General features: G+C 33.9%; 2 protein-coding genes across 3 annotated transcripts; one reads left to right on the top strand and one right to left on the bottom strand.

Annotated features, from left to right (window-relative positions):
* Positions 1 to 2,877: 2,877 nt before the first annotated feature.
* LOC149425546 (uncharacterized) lies at positions 2,878 to 6,242 on the bottom strand. Of its 2 annotated transcripts, none has more exons than XM_089651168.1 (3): positions 5,889 to 6,242; positions 5,020 to 5,176; positions 2,878 to 4,920 (listed from the first exon to the last, which is right to left on the bottom strand). In XM_089651168.1, exons 1-3 carry the CDS (start codon positions 6,069 to 6,071, stop codon positions 3,884 to 3,886), a joined length of 1,377 nt encoding a protein of 458 aa, XP_089507294.1. In that variant the 5' UTR covers positions 6,072 to 6,242; the 3' UTR covers positions 2,878 to 3,883. The 2 variants fall into 2 exon arrangements, with proteins under 2 accessions (XP_089507294.1, XP_089507295.1); XM_089651169.1 differs by having other exon boundaries at positions 2,878 to 4,914.
* A 1,706-nt stretch (positions 6,243 to 7,948) lies between these two features.
* Positions 7,949 to 13,738, top strand: LOC149425545 (uncharacterized). The gene is made up of 3 exons (XM_089651167.1): positions 7,949 to 8,256; positions 8,360 to 8,513; positions 11,788 to 13,738. Exons 1-3 carry the CDS (start codon positions 8,098 to 8,100, stop codon positions 12,858 to 12,860), a joined length of 1,386 nt encoding a protein of 461 aa, XP_089507293.1. The 5' UTR covers positions 7,949 to 8,097; the 3' UTR covers positions 12,861 to 13,738.
* The last annotated feature ends 5,915 nt before the right edge of the window (positions 13,739 to 19,653 follow it).

Below are 19,653 nucleotides of genomic sequence, written 5' to 3'. Positions count from 1 at the left end.
CTGAATAATTGTGTAGGTATGTTCCACTGTGCCCCTAGGGGTGTTCCACTCTACCCCAGACCTGGGGCACAGTGGAACAAAATTCTGATCTCGGAAAAATGCCTGTAATTATTTTACTATGAACATTTTTTCATATTTTTTGTTTTGAAATGATAAATCAAAGACTATTTAAGATTTCATAAAAGATTTTTAACTAATTGATTAAAGGTTTATTTTTCTAAAAATCGAAATACGTTTTTCGTTCCACTGTGCCCCCTCTTACCCTAATTATTTCCCTAACCGTTGCACTTTTTGCCTTTATTAGATTTGTTTCAACAATGATCACAAGAAACGACTATTTACATGCACAAAAGAGGTTATTATTATTAAAGGTTTTTACTTTGGATAATAATTAAGTAATTTATGCATATTTAGATTGAAACAAAACTTACGCAAGTGTCACTCCATTCAAAAAAGTCAAATATGGTGGAAATGAGGTCAATTTATTAGGTAAATTTTCAATTTTAAATAAAAATGGAATAATAATCCATCTATCCTGACATAGATCGTTGTTTCTTGTAGTAATTAAGTTGAAACGAAGTGTAATTTCCATAATCTGTGTATTACAGTGCAGTGGTTACGGAAATATTTCAAATATTTTTTAGATATTTTGTGCGTGTGTATGATAGCCAGCGATATTGGATATTTATCTAAAAACGAAAGCTAAAATATGATTCAAATCAAAACCCTTGTAAAAATTAGTATAAAATATTAATTACGATTTCTTTAACAGTATAGTAAGGCAATTTAAACATGATTTATTGGGAAATGGTTTTATAAATTTACCTACCATATCCTTGAAACTTTAATACATTTGAGTATAAATGTTCAGATGGCAAGATTTCTAATATCAATGAGCTTTTGAATATTATTACAGAAATATTAATGGTAATTATTCGGAATCACTGGCCGCGGATAGTACGAAATATTTTTAAATAAAACCTTCTGATTTACCTTAATTACTATTAAAGGAAATAGACAGCATTTGGGAAATTTTTAATAATAGGTTAGGTTGGGTTAATATAGGTTAGGTTAGGTCAGGTTAAGATTTTACGTAGTTAAAAATTAAAATGCTAAAATTAAGAATTTGCCAACTGCAGTCAATTTCCTTTTATAGTAATTAAGGTTAAACAGAAGGTTTTATTTCAAAATATTTCATATTATCCATGGCCAGCGATTCCGAATATTTACCATATATGTTGAATGTACAGTATTTCCAGAATTAAAAAGTCGCATTTATTAAAGTCGCTTTCAGAATTTAAAAAAATGAATGATAATGTTTACAATTCAAAAATATCATGCAGAAAAAACATCAAAACATTTTGAACTTTCAGATCTAAAAATGGCAAATATTTGTCGATATACTAAAAAGAATATAAAGTCAATAAGGTGCTACGAATTCTCTTAACAACATGAGAAGACTTTGCACTAGAAACAAACACGCTGTATAACCCATACATACATACAATACAGCACTGTTGATCATCAGATATGGGCAGGGTCTGAAAAGCATTCCACCAGCTTTCCTGAATGGTGAACTTCTGAGAGCAGTGGAAGAAACAAAGTATCTCGGGGAACATCATCAAGCTGATAGACTACGATGACATCCACCGGCTCTGTACATCCTTTGTATACACGCCAACTTTTGGCCAACTTTAAGAACAGCAGCATGTATAACGCCTACCGTGTGGTTTTTAGCCTTCGGTAGTGCTTCCAACATGCTAACGGAGGGATGAGTTCCTGTTTTTGCAGTCCTCGTAAGAACCAGGGTGGCAGGATTAAGGGACAGGATGCACAACACCGGAAGTGACTTCATTTTGGAATCCCACTTGACTCCAGATTCCAGCATCGAAGAACACTGCAGAAATTTTTTCGAATAATGCTTTAGACCAGTCATTCCCAAAGTGGTCTATATGGATCCCCAGGGGTCGATATGGACATGTAAGGGGTTCATGTCAATAGAAAAAAATAATTTGGGGCTCATTCGCAATAGGCAATCATTTAGGTCAATTTTAGTGCCCATTTTTTGGGAATGTTGTGGTTTTGTACAATAAGTATGTGATCTCCAGGGAAATTGTGAAATATTGACGAAGAAGTCAAATTGTGGGGAAATCTCATATATTCTAGTGAAAATCTCGAAATATTCAAATGAAAATATTATTTGGAATTTATTATTTAGTCCGAAAATACTGTGTAGAATCCAGTACTGAGCAATCGAGAATACCTCATTTATACAAACCCTTTCTGAAATGTAGGGAAATTTCAGTTCAGAAAAATCCATATTAGGAAAGCAAGGAATCTACCCAAAACAAAAATGGGAATGTGTTCTACAGGACATAAAAGTTCACCACATTCCAAAATCAAATAAATTATTTTTATTATTTGTCAAATTTGTATTTTTGGGCATTGTCCGTATCCAATGCTTTACAAGAATGACCAGGCATGACAATATTAGTATTCCTCCTAGTACCATAATTAAAGATTACTTGTGCAGTAGGTAATGAGGACACTAGCGGAGAAGTGAACCCTGGGTGGGAACTTGACCATACGTCTACTAACCAATCAAACATTGCCGACGATAATGATTTTACCTACAGTAAGAACTTTGCTCCAAGTTTCAATCTTCAAAATTGTTCAAAGTTCAAATATTTTTTGAAAAAACACTTTTTAGTTAGTTGTGTATTAAAATATTAAGATAAACCTCTAATTTTAACTCTCGCTAGTGAAACTTTTTTGTGTTCAGCTAACATTTTCGGCTTTTCTGTAGAAATGTCAAATAAAATGGTCATAAATAAGTAAAAATCTCATTTTATTATAAATTTATATTTTATTCTTCATATTACATTATAAATATTTATTAATATAAAGGGTAAATACTGCATATTTATTTATTATATTTAATTTATTAATACAATAAAATTTATTAATGAACCACATTAAAATTAAAAAAATAAGTAGGTAATGTAGTCAGGATTGGGTGGAGGCTGAGTGACCGGTGATGACATAAGGAAGATTTTTTTGCTTGGTTTTTTAAACTTTTGGACTATTTATTTAAGATACCATCTGTATTACATTATTAAGAATAAGTATAGTATAATAGAAGTTCTTCAATTTGTGGCTTGACATTAATACAAATTAAAAAGTTCTTTGTTTAAAAGCATTTTATTACTTCATTGTAAAGTGGTTTTAAACAAAGAAATTCTTTGTATTCATAGTCCTCACTAGGGATTCCACCCCCGAACACCGGGGCGGACTGTAGGTTATTGTGTTTGTGTTATACTTACACCGTCTTCATAATTTCCTCGTCTTCATGTATACTTGGCCATATTCCTAATATCATTTTTTAAATTTTGTATCCATTGATTTTACATTATCGTGTGTTCGCATATGATTTCTGAGTGTCGTTTTATGAGTGAATGCTTTTTGTATCCATTGATTTTACATTATCGTGTGTTCGCATATGATTTCTGAGTGTCGTTTTACGAGTGAATGCTTTTTGTATCCATTGATTTTACATTATCGTGTGTTCGCATATGATTTCTGAGTGTCGTTTTATGAGTGAATGCTTTTTGTATCCATTGATTTTACATTATCGTGTGTTCGCATATGATTTATGAGTGTCGTTTTATGAGTGAATGCTTTTTGTATCTATTGATTTTACATTATCGTGTGTTCGCATATGATTTATGAGTGTCGTTTTATGAGTGAATGCTTTTTGAATCCATTGATTTTACATTATCGTGTGTTCGCATATGATTTCTGAGTGTCGTTTTATGAGTGAATGCTTTTTGTATCCATTGATTTTACATTATCGTGTGTTCGCATATGATTTCTGAGGGTCGTTTTATGAGTGAATGCTTTTTGTATCCATTGATTTTACATTATCGTGTGTTCGCATATGATTTCTGAGTGTCGTTTTATGAGTGAATGCTTTTTGACAAACACCACACTGATGATTCTTGACATCGTCGTGAATTTTCTTATGTTCCTTAAGAGTAAATTCACGTGCGTAACTTTTGAGGCAAACTGTGCATTGAAAATTCTTCTCTCCAGTGTGCGTGACCATATGCTTCGTCAAATTTCTTTTTGCAAAAAATGCGTGTTTGCAAATAGTGCATACATGTTTTTTCTGTTTGAGATGATCTTTACGGATATGTGTTGATCGACTACTGGCAGACTTGAATGTTCGAGGGCACACAGTACATTTATACTCGCCTTTAGCCGTGTTGTGAATAGTTGTCATGTGTTTCATGCGTGCGACAAACGAGACGAATCTCTCTGGACAAAATGGACAAGTGTTGGGAAGGAGTGCTTGGTTGCCGGGGTTGCTGGTGTGTGCTCGCATATGTCTGGTCATGTAATGTTTCTTGAGTAATCTATTACAAATATTGCAGGGAATCTTTACCGTGTTATGTGTTCGATTAATGTGACTTCTGAGAGCTGATTTTCTTACAAACTGTTTACCACACGAATCGCAAATATAGTTAGGGTAGTGTACGGCCATGTGAGATAATAATCCTTTATGCGCAGAAAAAGTTTCTTTACAAATTTCACAAGTTAAGTCTGTTATATTTAATTTGAAGGGAAGTAGTCTTGCTTCTCTTTCTCTTGCTTTGATGCGTTTTTCTTCCTTGGTCAACCTGCTGGTGTTTTGAATTCCCGCTAAGTTAAGAAGATTACCATCTTGAAATGAATATTCTGATTCTGTAGGCAACTGAATTAAATCGCTGGAATGTTTGCTTTCCTTATGAGATTCTTTAGCCATAATGTGTGTATGTATCGGTGGCAAAGTATGATCAGAAAAAAATTCGACATTATTATTGTTTTGTACACTATAAGTCGGCGTAGCAAATTGATTTTGTAATTTTAACTCATCTGAAACTTAAAAAAAAAAATTAAAAAATGGTTCATATTATTTCTGTACTCACTTTAGATGTATTCATTGTACAAGGAAATATTATGTTTAGTTTTATTATTAACCTGTGTATGGCTGATATTGGATGTCTGTCCTGCATTGTGTATTTAGAAGCGATTGAGCTTCTACAACCTGACTTCGAAAAAAGTAACAATTCCTTAATCTATGAATACACTCATCACATATAAAATATTGGCTTCCTTCATAATCATTTCTATATACCTGATGAAGAAAAAACATTGATTAACGCTTTGAATACAAAATAAGGTTATGGTTTAGGCAATGATGTTACAGTACATCTAGACACGTGTCTCAACATAAAATGTGGCAACGAAAAAACACTCCTATTTCCAGTAAATTCTTAATTCAAATTTTGTTTATGTAGGACGAAGATAGACATTCAAATAATATGTGCATAAAAAACGAAATAAACAACAGCAGGTGGCGTTTTCGTATTTGCATCAAATACTACATCACGAGCGTGACTGAGATAACAAGATACGCTTACTCGCGTACACTGTATGAGACGACCTACTGCTATTAGGTTGTCCTTATACTTTGTGTCGCTACATTCACTATCTCACATTCTATAATGGTGCTGTAAAGCTTCGAGAAATAATTGTATTTTTTATAATAAGAAAATAATGTGAATTTACGAATGAAATCTTATTTCTTGGCTTTTACTAATGTTGACCAGGAGATTTTCACACATTTTTAAGGTAATTTAATTAGGGGTAGCACACAACCTTAGGCAACGCCTGGCAGTTTAGTACTAATACTACGAAAACGAAAGCAAAACGATTGTTTTGCTTTTGGCTTGCCACTTTGAGATGTCTACGGCAGGTCTATATATATTGTAACGTCATTGGGTTTAGGTATTTTATTTTGTTATTGATGGTTACATATTATTTACAAAACTAGTTCCATTACAAACCTCTATAGAAAAACAATTCTTCAACATTTCTGCATATACTTCGACCTTGTCATCATACAGAAAAGGTTGTTGCATGTTTCGTAAATTGCTATCGGTGATACAACACTGACATAGTATTCGGGGTCTGTTTTCAATTTTTAAATTGAAATCAACAAAAGAAGAGTTAAGATCAGTGAAAGTCATATTGACGTGTATTGACGAGACCAGCTGTATGAATTCAAAATGCCCTATAATATCGCCTCGGAAGAGCTATTCGTCTTGCGAATATTAAAATCAGAATAACAAAAAAAAAGTTATGTTCCCTAAAAATATTACTAGCGGAAACAAAAATACGCCACTCCAAGTCAAAACAAGAAAAGATGAAGAAAACTATTTGACAGTTGTTGGCAGTGTTGCCAGCGGATCTTGGCCTAATGTCGCCGTTTTTCAAACATAATGTAGCCGAATTTCAGTTGCAGATGATTTTTGACGGAATCGATTTGTCTATGAAAATTAATCGAAATATTTTGATGGTGTAAATCAGAGGTTCCCAAACTTTTTTTCCCCGTAGACCAAATATATTTTTTCCGTAGACCCCCTGCCTGCCGAATATTGAATTTTCCTAAAATTATTAACGTCCCATCTGATAATCATTTATTGTTTTCGTAAAAAGATACCCTTCCCTTGCCTGCCCAACAACCGGGTGGCGGTATAGTTCCGCTGTCTTTACGCTGCGCAGAGAGAGGCACACCCTTGTGAGGTATGACACCAAATGAAAATGGAGCAGGATAAGCAGCGGGAATTTCTTTCTGTAGCTGGCCCTACAGAACTGCCCATTAAGTTCTTTGTTAGCGCTTATTCCGATCAGTTCTTCTTGTCATATGATATCCGATTCTTCAACATTCCACTTCCACAGTCAAAATGTCCTGAAACTTAGTTTTGAAGTCTGTGTGAAGTACATCTAAATGTTGAACGTCATTATTACCCTGGACGTTTTTCAAAAACAAGTTGGAAATCTATAAAAATTCACGGCTTCCGATGTGCAATGTTTTGCTTCAATATATTAATACTGACGAGAAAAGGAACGCATAATTTTATTTATACACCTCATTAAACAACTTTACGAAAAATAAAAATATCAAATAAGTAATTTCTTAGTCTATTATTAGTATTACGTAAACTGTGTTATTTGTGTTAGGTGTATTGTGTCATTTATGGAACTCCTAAATGTTGACTTGAAGTAAATGGGGGTCCGCTCGTATGTACCCCCCATTTGAATCTCGTGGACCCCCAAATTTTTTTGTTCGCTGATATAGACCCCCAGCAAGCCAATATCGACCCCTGGGGGTCTATATAGACCACTTTGGGAACCTCTGGTGTAAATCATAGATTTTGCCCATCGCTATTGCGACCTATATACGGATTATAGCCCGGTACATCGGTTGATTTATAGCGCGGCTTGGAACATAATCCGTAAGGTCGGAAGCCTAGATATCAGAAATATTACACTATTGTTAATGATTTACGAGGAAAGTACTTGATTTTCTACGTTGCGTGAGTGATATCTATTACAGAGTATTTTATAAATAAAATTAAATTGATATGAAATATCAATCTAAATTAAAATGTATAGGAACCCAGAGTAAATATTTGGTTTTAACACCTTTAATACCTTGCCAGACTATTTGTCTATTTTAGATTGATTATCAATTAATAATATTAACATTCCCCATCATTCCATACTGATAAAATTATGCAATTTACGTATATCTCGGTGAGATTGGAGTACGTAAATAATTCTTAGTGTTAGCTCCTCGGTGTCTAAAGAGGGAACTCATAAATAAACCATTGAACTATTCTGTGGCTTAACAACGCTTAAGCGGCCGATTTAGCCCGCTTAAATTTGCGCGAGGAATGTAGCACATAGCGAGGATACGCATTGACTGATATACCGGCCCTATGTTCCAAGCCGCGCTAAGCTCCACATTCCAACCAAGCCGGGCTTTAAATCAACCCATATACCAGGCCCATATTGTCTATAGTTTTTTTTTATACCTGCATATACCTGAGTGCGCCCAAGTGCGCCTGAGTGGTTTATTTATAGCGGTATATTTATGCTTTTGACTTTTGACGTTACAAATACAAATAGCATAATATTATCAAATATGCTGTCAAATAGGGGAAGAAAATATGTGCCCGAACTGTAGTTTTAGAATAGAAATATTTCAAAATGTGCGATTATTTGATCAAATATGAATCTACATCAAGTCATATTATTTGTCAATGCTGTCTATCGGACAGTAATCTTAAGAGTATGACGGATAATTTTATTTTTGAAGGCAGGATAGAAGTTTATTCGGAGATGTTAACAAAATGTTTCGCTATAAAGGTAAGACTGTGGTAAATATACAGTTATTTGTAACTAGCAGTTATTAAATCAAATTCGATTTATTAATTAATTATCGCCACTTTATAAATAATTATTATTTCAGATTCCGGAAGGTGAATATACTGGTTACTTTATATGCGACCTTTGCATACTAAAATTGAGAGACAGCTATAACTTTCGAAATCAAGTTGATAGAGTTCAATCTAAATTTAAAAAGAAACAGGATGAAGATTCCACGCTCGACACTTCATTAACAGGTTCATTGTTTTCAGGAATTCAAATAATATAAAGGAATTTTACTTACGACTACCGCACTTAATAAGCATATATTTTTTTAAACAACACTTCGATATAACTTAATTACAAAAGTATTTATATAAAGTATTTTACATAAACATATTATGTAAAGTATTTAATTTATGGGTTTTGGGAAATAGTGCAATTTAGTAGTTATTTCGTTCAAATCAAGGTTCGTCTTTAGTTTGGCGGTCATTTGTCACGTTTCTAGAACTATAACCAATAATAAGATGGGTTTATAGACTTTTCTGTTTTAGTCAGACCCAAATTAAGAACCTATTTTGTTAAATAGGTATTTAGATTATCAGTTTGGAAAAAAAAACATTGTTTTTAATAATTTTTCGTAAAGTGTGGTAGTCTTAAGTAAAATTTTACCACATAAAGTTTAAAAGCAGTCAATATTGGACCCCAGATGTCCACAGTACTTAAGCACTGTAGGAAGAAGAAAAACATTTGAATGTCAATGTTCAACCATTCTTCTGTGACCGGGTATATCATCAAAATGACAGTTACATAGGTAACTATTTAACCTAGTTTTTGTTTCATCACTTTTAAGGCGGCGATACACATGCCTGTAAAATGGAACAGTAGCTTGCATGCATTTTAATGGCATGTACAAGTTACTGGCGCAATGAGAATACACATGCAAGTTAAACTTGCATGCAAGTTGCGTCCTTGCATGCCTGTATTTGCAAGACGTATACACATGCCAGTCACTAGACAGTACGTGTCTCAAATCACTCTGAGACTGAGTAGTCTCAAGCTTTTTGGCAATGGAAAACATTCGAAGTGAATTAAATATCATCGTATTGCAATTGGCAGTACAATGTGTACTGCCAATTGTATTGTAATGTCTACTGGCATGCCCGTACCTGTCGCGACGTTCACACATGCCGGTTTCATAGCCCCCCTCGTCCCCTCCCTCAACTTGCATGCCAGTAAATCAAATGTTGTGCAATCTACTTGCAAGGCAGGTACAGGCATGCAAGTTAGCGTATACACATGATAGTAGCTGGCATGTGCAAGGAGCTTGCATGCATGTGTGCCAGCTACAGGCATGTGTATTCCCGGCTTTAATGACTCTATATCAATTTTTAAAGGGGTGCTTAATTCTCATTTTGATGAAATATCATGGAACCCCATTCTTCATACATATTGTTTTACATACGAGTTCCCTTATATTAAGTGATTTGCCATTATATTATTAATATCCAAAGGAGTGTAAGTGCAGGAAATTCCATTATGGAGGACTGAACGCTGTTGGCAAAAAAATTTTTTTTTCCAAATAAGCGAAGCTAGCTGTCCACAATGGAGTGCTAATACCAACCCTGATATTTGGCAGTGATCATGGAATAAAGAAGAAATCTAGAAGTGTTTTTCAAACAAATTTGAATGGAATGTTCCATTTAGTCCAATAGCCCAGCACTCTGTCTCACTTACATTCGCCTAACATTGTACACTGTTTTGCATTTAAGCTTCGATTACGAAAATATTTGGATTATTCCCATAACGGCACTTCTTGTGTTATTCTTTATTCTATGGCAGAGGATGAAAGTAGACTATACTTAATGCAGTCAAAATGAGATCTCTGAGGACTGTGTGTGGTAAAACTTTCTATGACTGTGTTAAAAATGTTGAGATCCAGAAAGAATGAAAGGCTGATGTAAGCGTAATGATTAAGATTAAGAAAAGGACTCTTAAGACAGTAGTAAGTAGTGTAAGTATAAGAAGTTTTCGACCGGTCGATGGCCGAGTTGACATCGCGTTTGGGTCCCACTCGGGCGTAGTGTGTTCAATTTCTCGGCTGGCTAAGTCCTTCATCACAACACAAACAACATTTTCAGCTTACTGTGGTGGTAGTAGAAGATTTTCAAGTATTGTCAGGTTATTCGTAACCCGGGAATGTTTGTCTTTCTTTTAAAAAAATAAAATAAATAAATAAAAAGTTAGGGGCGCCCAGAGAAGACATGGCACGGTCAAATTAATCAAATACTTGAGTTGAGTTATTTCAAGACTCAGAATATCAGAGAGTATGTATGAGACGATAAGTAAATAATAAAAAAATATATGGGATATGAAACATTTTATTAACACACTTCGGCCGGGAAAGGTAGTTCTACCCGTTTGGTCGATTGATGCTTAACGGCGGGAAGGGTAGTTCTACCTTTTGCGCCGGCCTCATTTCAATGACAGAAAAGAAGGAATTATTCAATGTTTTTATATGAATATTATATACCAATCTCTTTATAAAGGTCCCAACTATATGTTCATAATTATCAAATCGTAATGCAAGTCAGTTTTTTAAATTTATTTTCGTGCCTTTCGTTTACATCGGTATTTCAACAAAAGGATAGCACATTATTTGTTATTGTAATAATTCAATTCCTGGAATGAGGGTTTTTATGACTGTGAAACCTGATTTGAATCTGTGCAAGTAAGAGAGAGATGTCGGGTGTATTTAAAGAATGCCGGTATGAGCAAATACCGATAGGTGGACCGTAATAAACATATTACAAGGTTAATTGAGTTGCATTTCAAATAATATAAAATTTTCGTTTATTACTTTTATAGCTTGGGTATCCTGAGTTACTACGTAAAAAATTTGATTAAATTATTTTCGAAGATATAGTGATTTAAAACAAATTAAAGAAATTCATGCTGTTACTTTATTTTCGCCCGGAGTCAGGGTAGCGCCAGTACAAAAAATACCTGGCCGAAATGTGTTAAGAGCAAGAGCCACGGTACCTGCTCAATATTTTCATACGGCTCAAAGAGTCGACTCAATTGAACGACGACTCAATTGTACGAAAGCTGTGAGCTTAGAGCATATGAGCAATGAAAATACTGTGCTCGCTCGATACGGTTCTTCCGGTACGGCTCCCCCAATACAGCTCCCTGCCCCTAATGTATGAATGATCGTATGACTCTTGGTACCGGTACGCTGCCTCGTTACAAGAGATAAATAAGATTCTAGGTAGTTAGTAAGTGTAGGTACATGCGTCCAAGTCCAGATGTCAGACGCCTTTCAGGTCTCTGAACATGTAATAACAATTAACACTTAGATAAGTTTAATGCGGCTCGCTCTTGAGCGACTCATCGCTAATATGAATGTTAAAAAGCGAGGAGTGTGAACTGACATAGAGTTGTGTGGCTGTCTATCCTTACTGCCTACCCCTGTGTAGATTCGGCTTTATGTTAGTTAGTTGTTAATAATGTTGTGTTGCTCAATTTCAGATATGCTGGAAAATGATATAAAGGAAAATATTGTTAAACAAGAGTACTCTCCTGAAGATGAATTTCTATTTTGCATGGAGGTAAAACCCCCGGAGAGTGAAGAGTCTAAATATGTATTAAAAAAAGCAACAAAAAAACAAAATTTGTTACCTAAAATTAGAAAAGAAAGAATTAGAAAAATTATAAAGCCTCCTATTCTTACCAAGGTGGATGTTGGACCTTCTAATGAAGAAAATTCTATTGATAATGTAATAATAAAAACTAAGAGTGGAGTCCGACCTGCTGGAAGAAAAAGGTCCAAAGAAGAACTCGGAGAATGTAGACGTCGCTATGAAACCAAGAGATACGCCAAGTCCATTCCTTACAAAATAGACAAGACAGATGTCTCTTGTAAAATTTGTAACGAAACTTTTACAACTAATGCAAATCTAGTTAAACATATGCCGGAACATTACCCAAATTTAGTTTGTCACATTTGTGGAAAGTTTGCACTCAGCGTCAAACTTTTGCACTCACACCTACGCTCGCATAATCCCAAGACGGTGGCTTGTCATATATGCAATAAAGTCATGAAAAAGTACAGCATCATCCGACATGTTCAGAAGCACACTGGAGATAACTTCATCTACCCTTGTCAGAATTGTCCAGAGAAATTCCCATCTTATAACACCCGCCTCTACCACTTGGCTAAGGTGCATCAAGTGGAAGTTCTGAAGTATAAATGCAAAGTTTGCCCAAAGGCTTTCCGCTATTCCGGGGCTCTAGCCACCCACGTGAGGAGATTCCATCTTCAAGAGAGGAACACGCCATGCCCCGAATGTGGAAAATTTTTTTTTTGTAGAAGAGAAATGCAAAAGCATATGATTAAGCATACAAAAGAAAAAAAGTTTCAATGTGCCCTCTGTTTAAAGAACTACGGACGAAAGGACACCCTCAGCCTTCATATGAAAATACATAATAATGATAAACAGTTTAAGTGCACCGTATGCCAAAGGACGTTTACACAAAAGTGCACACTCAAAGGTCATATGAAAATACATGAAAAGTCAAACATCCAACAGTTGGGTCTTTGACTTAGTATTTTATGGCGTTTTGTATTAGTTTCTCTTGTAAGCAGTTTGACCTTAGACCTTATTTCACTTGCGCCATTTTCTTTGTACGCGCTATGAATGAAATTTTGAATAGGTTCTGTTTTAGATGGAAAAACAAACAAATGTTGTTACTGAAAACACGAAAGTGAGTTCTCTTTACAAGATCTAAAAAAAAACATCCATAAAACTTATACTAATAAATCATAATACAGGTGGGAGGGGGACAATTATTATCTGTTGCCCCGGGGCCTTGCTTCGAATTGGAAAAAATGAAATATTTATTTTTGTATTTTTTTTAAGATTTTGTGTAGTGATTTGATCAAGTATGTTTTTATCGCAAATCACTTATGAATTTCTATATATTCAAGTCCATTTTATTAATTTATCAAACATTCAGTTTTCACATTAACCCTCCCGCACCGGAGGGGGTAATACACATCCCCCAGACGAGAGTTTTGTGCAATATCTATGTTGTTTTTTTTATATCACACCCTATAATTTAGGTGATTCTAGAAAAACTATTCAGTAATCGATATGCATTAAAAAAATATTATTCACTCATTCATTCAGTCTTATGAAATATTACTCTCTCCAACCTACCCAAAATCCCGATTACTTTGTTTGCGAACAAGCAGTAAGTGCAACATTAAAAAGTGCATTTTATTGGAAAGGGCTACAATAATAATATGTATTTAACCCTTTCAGCATCGCACTTTTGTCGACACTCGTAGACCAAAGTGTGTGATTTATAACACCTTAAATAATTACTTGAATATTTTTGGTGTTTCAATTTTATTTTTGGTGTTTCAATTTTATTTTTGGTTACTAATTTTAATTTTTTGAAAATTTAATTTTATTATTTTTAGGCCTGGAAGACTTTTTATTTTTATTTAAAGGTAAAAACCTATCACACAAATAGTTAAAAAACAAGAAAAAAAACAATTTACTGTGTAACATGCATAAATATAAAGATAACATAAAAATATTAATGGATCCCAGTTTAAGCAAAACAGCCAAAACAGGATGTGTCATTTATATTTATGGTATTTGTCGGTGGAATGAGGATTGCAAGCTAACAGAAAAAATAGACGCCATGAGGAATATCTTTCTCCAGCGATACGCAAAATACGGAGCTATTTGTTTTATAAAATCAAGTATTTTTCTTCATGTTCTTGAAGAAGAACTCAGGTTTGAAAGGGTTAAGTTAAGCTCGATTTTGTACCATCCTTTACTATTTTGCTTTTGCATCCTTTACTTAATGATTGATTGCTGATGCCTGGTTAAAAAGGTAGTTATACAAATAATTGTAAGTAATATATGAGTGTTACTGGAAAGGGCAAAAACAGTTTAAGAAATACAAACGCTCTGGAATATATGGGGACCCTAGTAAACCCCCTTAGGGTGATATGTGATTTTTACTTTCAGGTACATCAAGATTGACATACATATTTAACATGTTAACACATTTCTGGCGGGTATTTTTTGGGCTGGCGCTACGCTGATAAAGGTCCCGCGCAAATTTCTTGAATTTGTTTTAAATCGCTATATCTTCGAAAATAATTAAAATATTTTAATAAAAATTTCTACGTAGTAACTCAGTATACCCAAGCTATAAAAGTACTAAACGAAAATCGAATAAAATTTGAAATGCAACTCAATTAACCTTGTAATATGTTTATTACAGTCCGCCTATCGGTATTTGCCCATAGCTGCTTTCTTTAAATACTCCCGACATATCTCGCTCGCTTGCACATAGGAGTTGAGTGGGTGTGGAACAGAGTAAGAGATTCGAATCAGGTTTCACAGTCATAAAAACCCTCATTCCAGGAATTGATTTATTACAATAACAAATAATATACTATCCTTTTGATGAAATACCGATGTAAACGAAAGGCACAAAGATAAATATAAAAAGAACACTTGCATTACGATTCGATAATTATGTACATCTAGTTGGGACCTTTACAAAGAGATTGGTATATAATATTCATATAAAAAAAATGAATAATTCCATCTATTCTGCCATTGAAATGAGGTTGGCGCAAAAGGTAGACCTACCCTTCCGGCGTTAAGCATCAATCGACCGAACGGGTAGAACTACGTTTCCCGGCCAGTGAGATGAGCAGCGGATGAAAAAAAAAATAGTGATTAATAAATCAAACCATCTGAATAATTTGTATTCAGAGATGAGCTTTATTTCAAATAAATCCATTTCAAATGGAAATGCAAATTGGGTATTTTCCATTTTGCATTTTAAATGCTTTTCTAAAAACCATTTTGCATTTTAAATGCTTTTCTCAATGCATTTTCCATTTTAAATGCTTTTTGCAACATTCTTCCTACTATCTCCACTCATTTTTTTCATAAGCCCCAAATATCAGTCGGTCCTCAACCTCGCTATGAGAGATAATTTACATTTGTCACGTTGCTCCCTGGTAGGAGCCCTGGTAATTGAGTGATACCATTACAAAAAATACTGAACATGGAGCCATGACGCTGTAATATTAAATGTTAGATAGCAGTTTCTATGTTTTTACGTTGGCAACATTAGTCCCGCGCAATTTTTTTGTGGTTTCATAATCTGTAGTCGTGGTGTTTTTGGATTTACCATTATGTAATATGTTTGTTCTACATTGATGTCTATTATTACATGACAAAATTGTTTAAAAAATCTACAATTATTTTAATTGTTTAACCTGAGAAACCATTTTGCATTTTCAATGCATTTTGAAAATGGGTATTTTGCATTTGAAATGCTTTTCTAAAAACCATTTTGCATTTTCAAATGGAAAAGTTTTGACCCATTTCCATTTTGCATTTCAAATGGTTTTGGGTACCCATTTTGCACATCTCTGTTTGTATTATTATTTAATGAGCAGTCTGATGCGTTCATATCTGATTTCTCTTCTCTTCATTGAGTTGCTTTTAATTTAAATATTTTTGTTGGTGGTGAAGATTTCTTGAATGCCAGGGCAACTATAAGTCTCAATTGAGTCACCCCCTTCTCTTACATTTTTTAATTTTGGCAATCATAGTTATCTATCTTCATATTGCCGGTCTTTCAAAGTTGTTGGTATTTTTGTAAATCGTCTCTGTACTATTCACTACTAGATTTATATCCTCGGAATATTGAGTCCATATTTGGAAAGCTTGAAAGAAAAAGAGACACTTTAAAAATATTCTGAAAAAAAAACTACTGTCATTTAATTAATCTCACAAATATCCTTAGTTTTCCATAATTTCCTTTCTTTTTTAAATTTAATAAATTAATATATTATCCATCACTACTATCAACAAAAATACTACAGCAAACATACATTTATGTAAAAAGAATTATTTAAGTACTAACTAACAACAACATTTATGTACACTCCCCTTCCATACACAAGCAAATGCTTTCAATGGAAGAGTAGTAAAAAAAATACAAGATGTAAAATGAATTATGTACCATGTAAACTTATTATTAAAAATAAAAAATAATTACAAAAAAAAAAAAAAAATATTCCAGGAGAGGTCGTATATACATTTTGTATATTTATAACATCAAGTCCGGTGTTAGTTAAGGCCTAAACCTATTGACGTCAATTGTGATTATCATTTATTTTTTTCGCAAGTAGATTCCCTCCCCTTGCCTGCCCAACAACCGGGTGACGGTAAAGTTCCTCTGTCTTTACACTGTGCAGACAGGTGCGCCCTTGTGAGGTGTTACACAAAATAAAAAAGCAGTTCCATAAAGTAGGATAAGCAACCGGAATTTCTTTCTGGGGCAAGAACTGCTAAAGTTCTTCGTTAGTGCTGATTCTGAAGAGTTATCTTTGACATATATTCTTCAATGTTAGATTTCTATAGTCAAAACGTCCTTAAACCTAGTTTTGAAGCCTGTGTGAAGTTCATTCAAACGTTGAACGTGGACTGGAATTTGGGGAACTGGGAAGATTTGCGCCTTCCATTGCGCAAGGTTTTACTTCAATATATTAAGAAGAGGCAATACCCTAAAATAAAGCCAGAATCTTAACGACATAAGTGAAGTAGCCACAAAAATATGTGACGCACAGCCCGGTCAGACCTGCTGTTGATTTTGCCCTAGCAAATCTCCAAAATAAAGTGGGAATCTGAACAAAATAAGTGATGAAGTCGTGCAAAACAATATTCGGCACGCAGCCCGGCGTAATGAACGGACCTACGGTTGACGTTGTCCTAGCAGGCCTAGAAAATCGATCTTTCCGTGGGGTTTATTTCTGATGAACCTATTGCTTATTGCAAATGTTTCTAGAGGGATCCCTAGGTAAGTTACTAATTCATTGTTTATAAAAATAAAATCTGGTGTTACTACTAATTTTATAGTTGAAAAACGTTTATAAAATTTTCAAACGACGTAAGATCCTGTTTTTATTAATCTTAAATATAAATAACATCTGTTGGGATCCCTCTATAAACATTTGAGATTTTAGTAATATTTTCATCAGAAATAATTAAAATGTGAGCGTCGAGAAAACCCCCATTATTAGAGTCTTATGTCGCCATAATTCTGACAAGAAACGCAACGTACTCTCTATACCTCAATGAACGATTTTACGAAATATCAAAATAAGTAATGTCTATGACTATTATTGGCATCATGTAAACTGTTATCTGTGTTTGGTGTATTAGGTCATTTACGTAACTCCTGAATGTTGATGATGACTTGATGCAAATGGGGGTCCGCTTGTGTGTACCCATGAGTGAATCTCAATGGACCCCAAAGCAAACTGAAATCGACCCCTGGGGGTCTATATAGACCACTTTGGGAACCTGTGATATAGATCAACAAACGCTGATTCTGAATATATAAATAGGTTTTATTATATATTATTATACTTAGAATTTATAAATCTACATTCTAATAGAATACCATCCCATTAAAACACACTGTTTGGTTGGTACGACTGAACCTGCAGTTTCGTCACAACCAGTCTACGTGAGCAAGTGAAATAAATATTTATGTATGGTAAAATTAGACAATTTGAAAAAAAAAAATAAACAAATAAAATAATGTAAAGAGAATGTGTGTTGGTACCTAGCTATTTTCAACAAATTATTTTTTCTTTACATAATATTATAAGAGTATATTTTCGTGATTCATAATAATAATTGATAAAAACAATGTTACCTACAAAATAAAACTTTTTTTTATAGGGGGACTTCTCAAAGAAGTTTAATCTAAATTTTTTAATAATATTGCAAGAAATTGTGTTATTCCAATCTGAATATTTTTTTAGCCTTTTGGATAATATTTTATATGTCCTCATGCAAACTTATTAAAAGTTTTTCATTTGTGTATTTTTGTATGTAGATACTGTGACTTATTTTTTAGTTTGTAAATTTCATGTTACTGATGAAATTATGCTCTTTTCCACCGAGACCAGGGTGCAAGAGCCAGAGGTATTCTTCTGGCTATCCGCTACGAATCCATTCTGCCTGCTGAACGAATATCTTCAATGGACCTTCCTGACGTCGAATACATACGGGTTAAACTAATTAATAATTTAAAACATCAACACTTTATGTTTCCGTGATTTCTGTACCACCTCGTTCATCAACTTCAATCTACACAAGCTTTTTTGAAAAAATTGAAAGTGAATGTAATTTTCTCCCCGGAAAAAATATTTTATTATTAGGTGATCTAAATCTCCCATCTTGTAGCTCCAGTGTTGTACATATGTATGATTATTTTAAGTGTGTCTATGGACTCGAAGAACACAACATGATATATAATGATTTTAACAATATTATGGACGTAGTTTTGTGCAGTGTGTTGTTAAATGCTTGGATCCAATTATAAACAAAGACAAGCACCACCCTGCTTTGCCTGCAGTATTTGTGGCCCTCAAATGGTCACAAGTCCGGTAGTAGTTTCCCCTTACCATGGAGTAGGAGTTGATAACACCTGGAAACGCAACAAAGGAAATTGCCACTTATTGTATGAATTACTTGTGTTACTTACGAAGGGTTGTTTCGGAGAATTTGAACAATTCATCAAATTTCAACATTAATTTTCGGGTTCTGTGAAAGTCTGGGGTATGTTAATTAGTATGCCAGAGTCAGATTATCTTTACATCCTACATGTTAGAAATAAAATCTAAAAAAATATCTTTACATGTTAGAAATAAAATCAATAGCCAAATACGACAGTTTCAGGAAAGCGCTCGGGGATTTTTTGATGTGTGATTGTTATAGTGTTAGTAGCCTATTCCAAGTACTCAGATAGAGATGTATATATTGTTTATATGCGTCATATGGGCGTATGTATACATGTGTTGTTATATGTATATAGGTATGTCTGCTGCTATATACACATGTGTGCTTGCATGCACACATATTAAAAATTATATATATAATTATGTACATTTTTACAATCTAATGCTAATTTACTTCTTTCTCCTTTCTAATTTCTATCTTCTACTTTTTATTACAATTTTTCCAAAATTTTAGCTTCATCTATAGTTACTAATTTCATATGTTTACACTAGATTTCATATTTCATACAAAGTAATTACACTCAATTGGTCACCATGACACAGGCAGCCGCCTAGTATGGTGATTCATTATATCTACTTTATGTAAATTTCAAAATAATGTAACATGTATTAAATAAATAAAATAAAATAAATCCAGGGAGTACCACAAAGTTTCTTGGGATATATTTGTGATTCAGATCCACTATGACCATCATAATTTCAAAATTTTCCCGGTGGAGCAAAGCGTCTGCCATTATTTTGTCCATTTCCCGGGTGTC

This window comes from Hesperophylax consimilis, chromosome 3 (assembly GCF_061612785.1).
Source record: "Hesperophylax consimilis isolate HC1 chromosome 3, BYU_Hcon_1.0, whole genome shotgun sequence".
Classification (NCBI taxonomy): domain Eukaryota; kingdom Metazoa; phylum Arthropoda; class Insecta; order Trichoptera; family Limnephilidae; genus Hesperophylax; species Hesperophylax consimilis.
The sequence above is the reverse complement of the archived record's forward strand: the minus strand, read 5'-3'. Positions and strand labels throughout refer to the sequence as shown.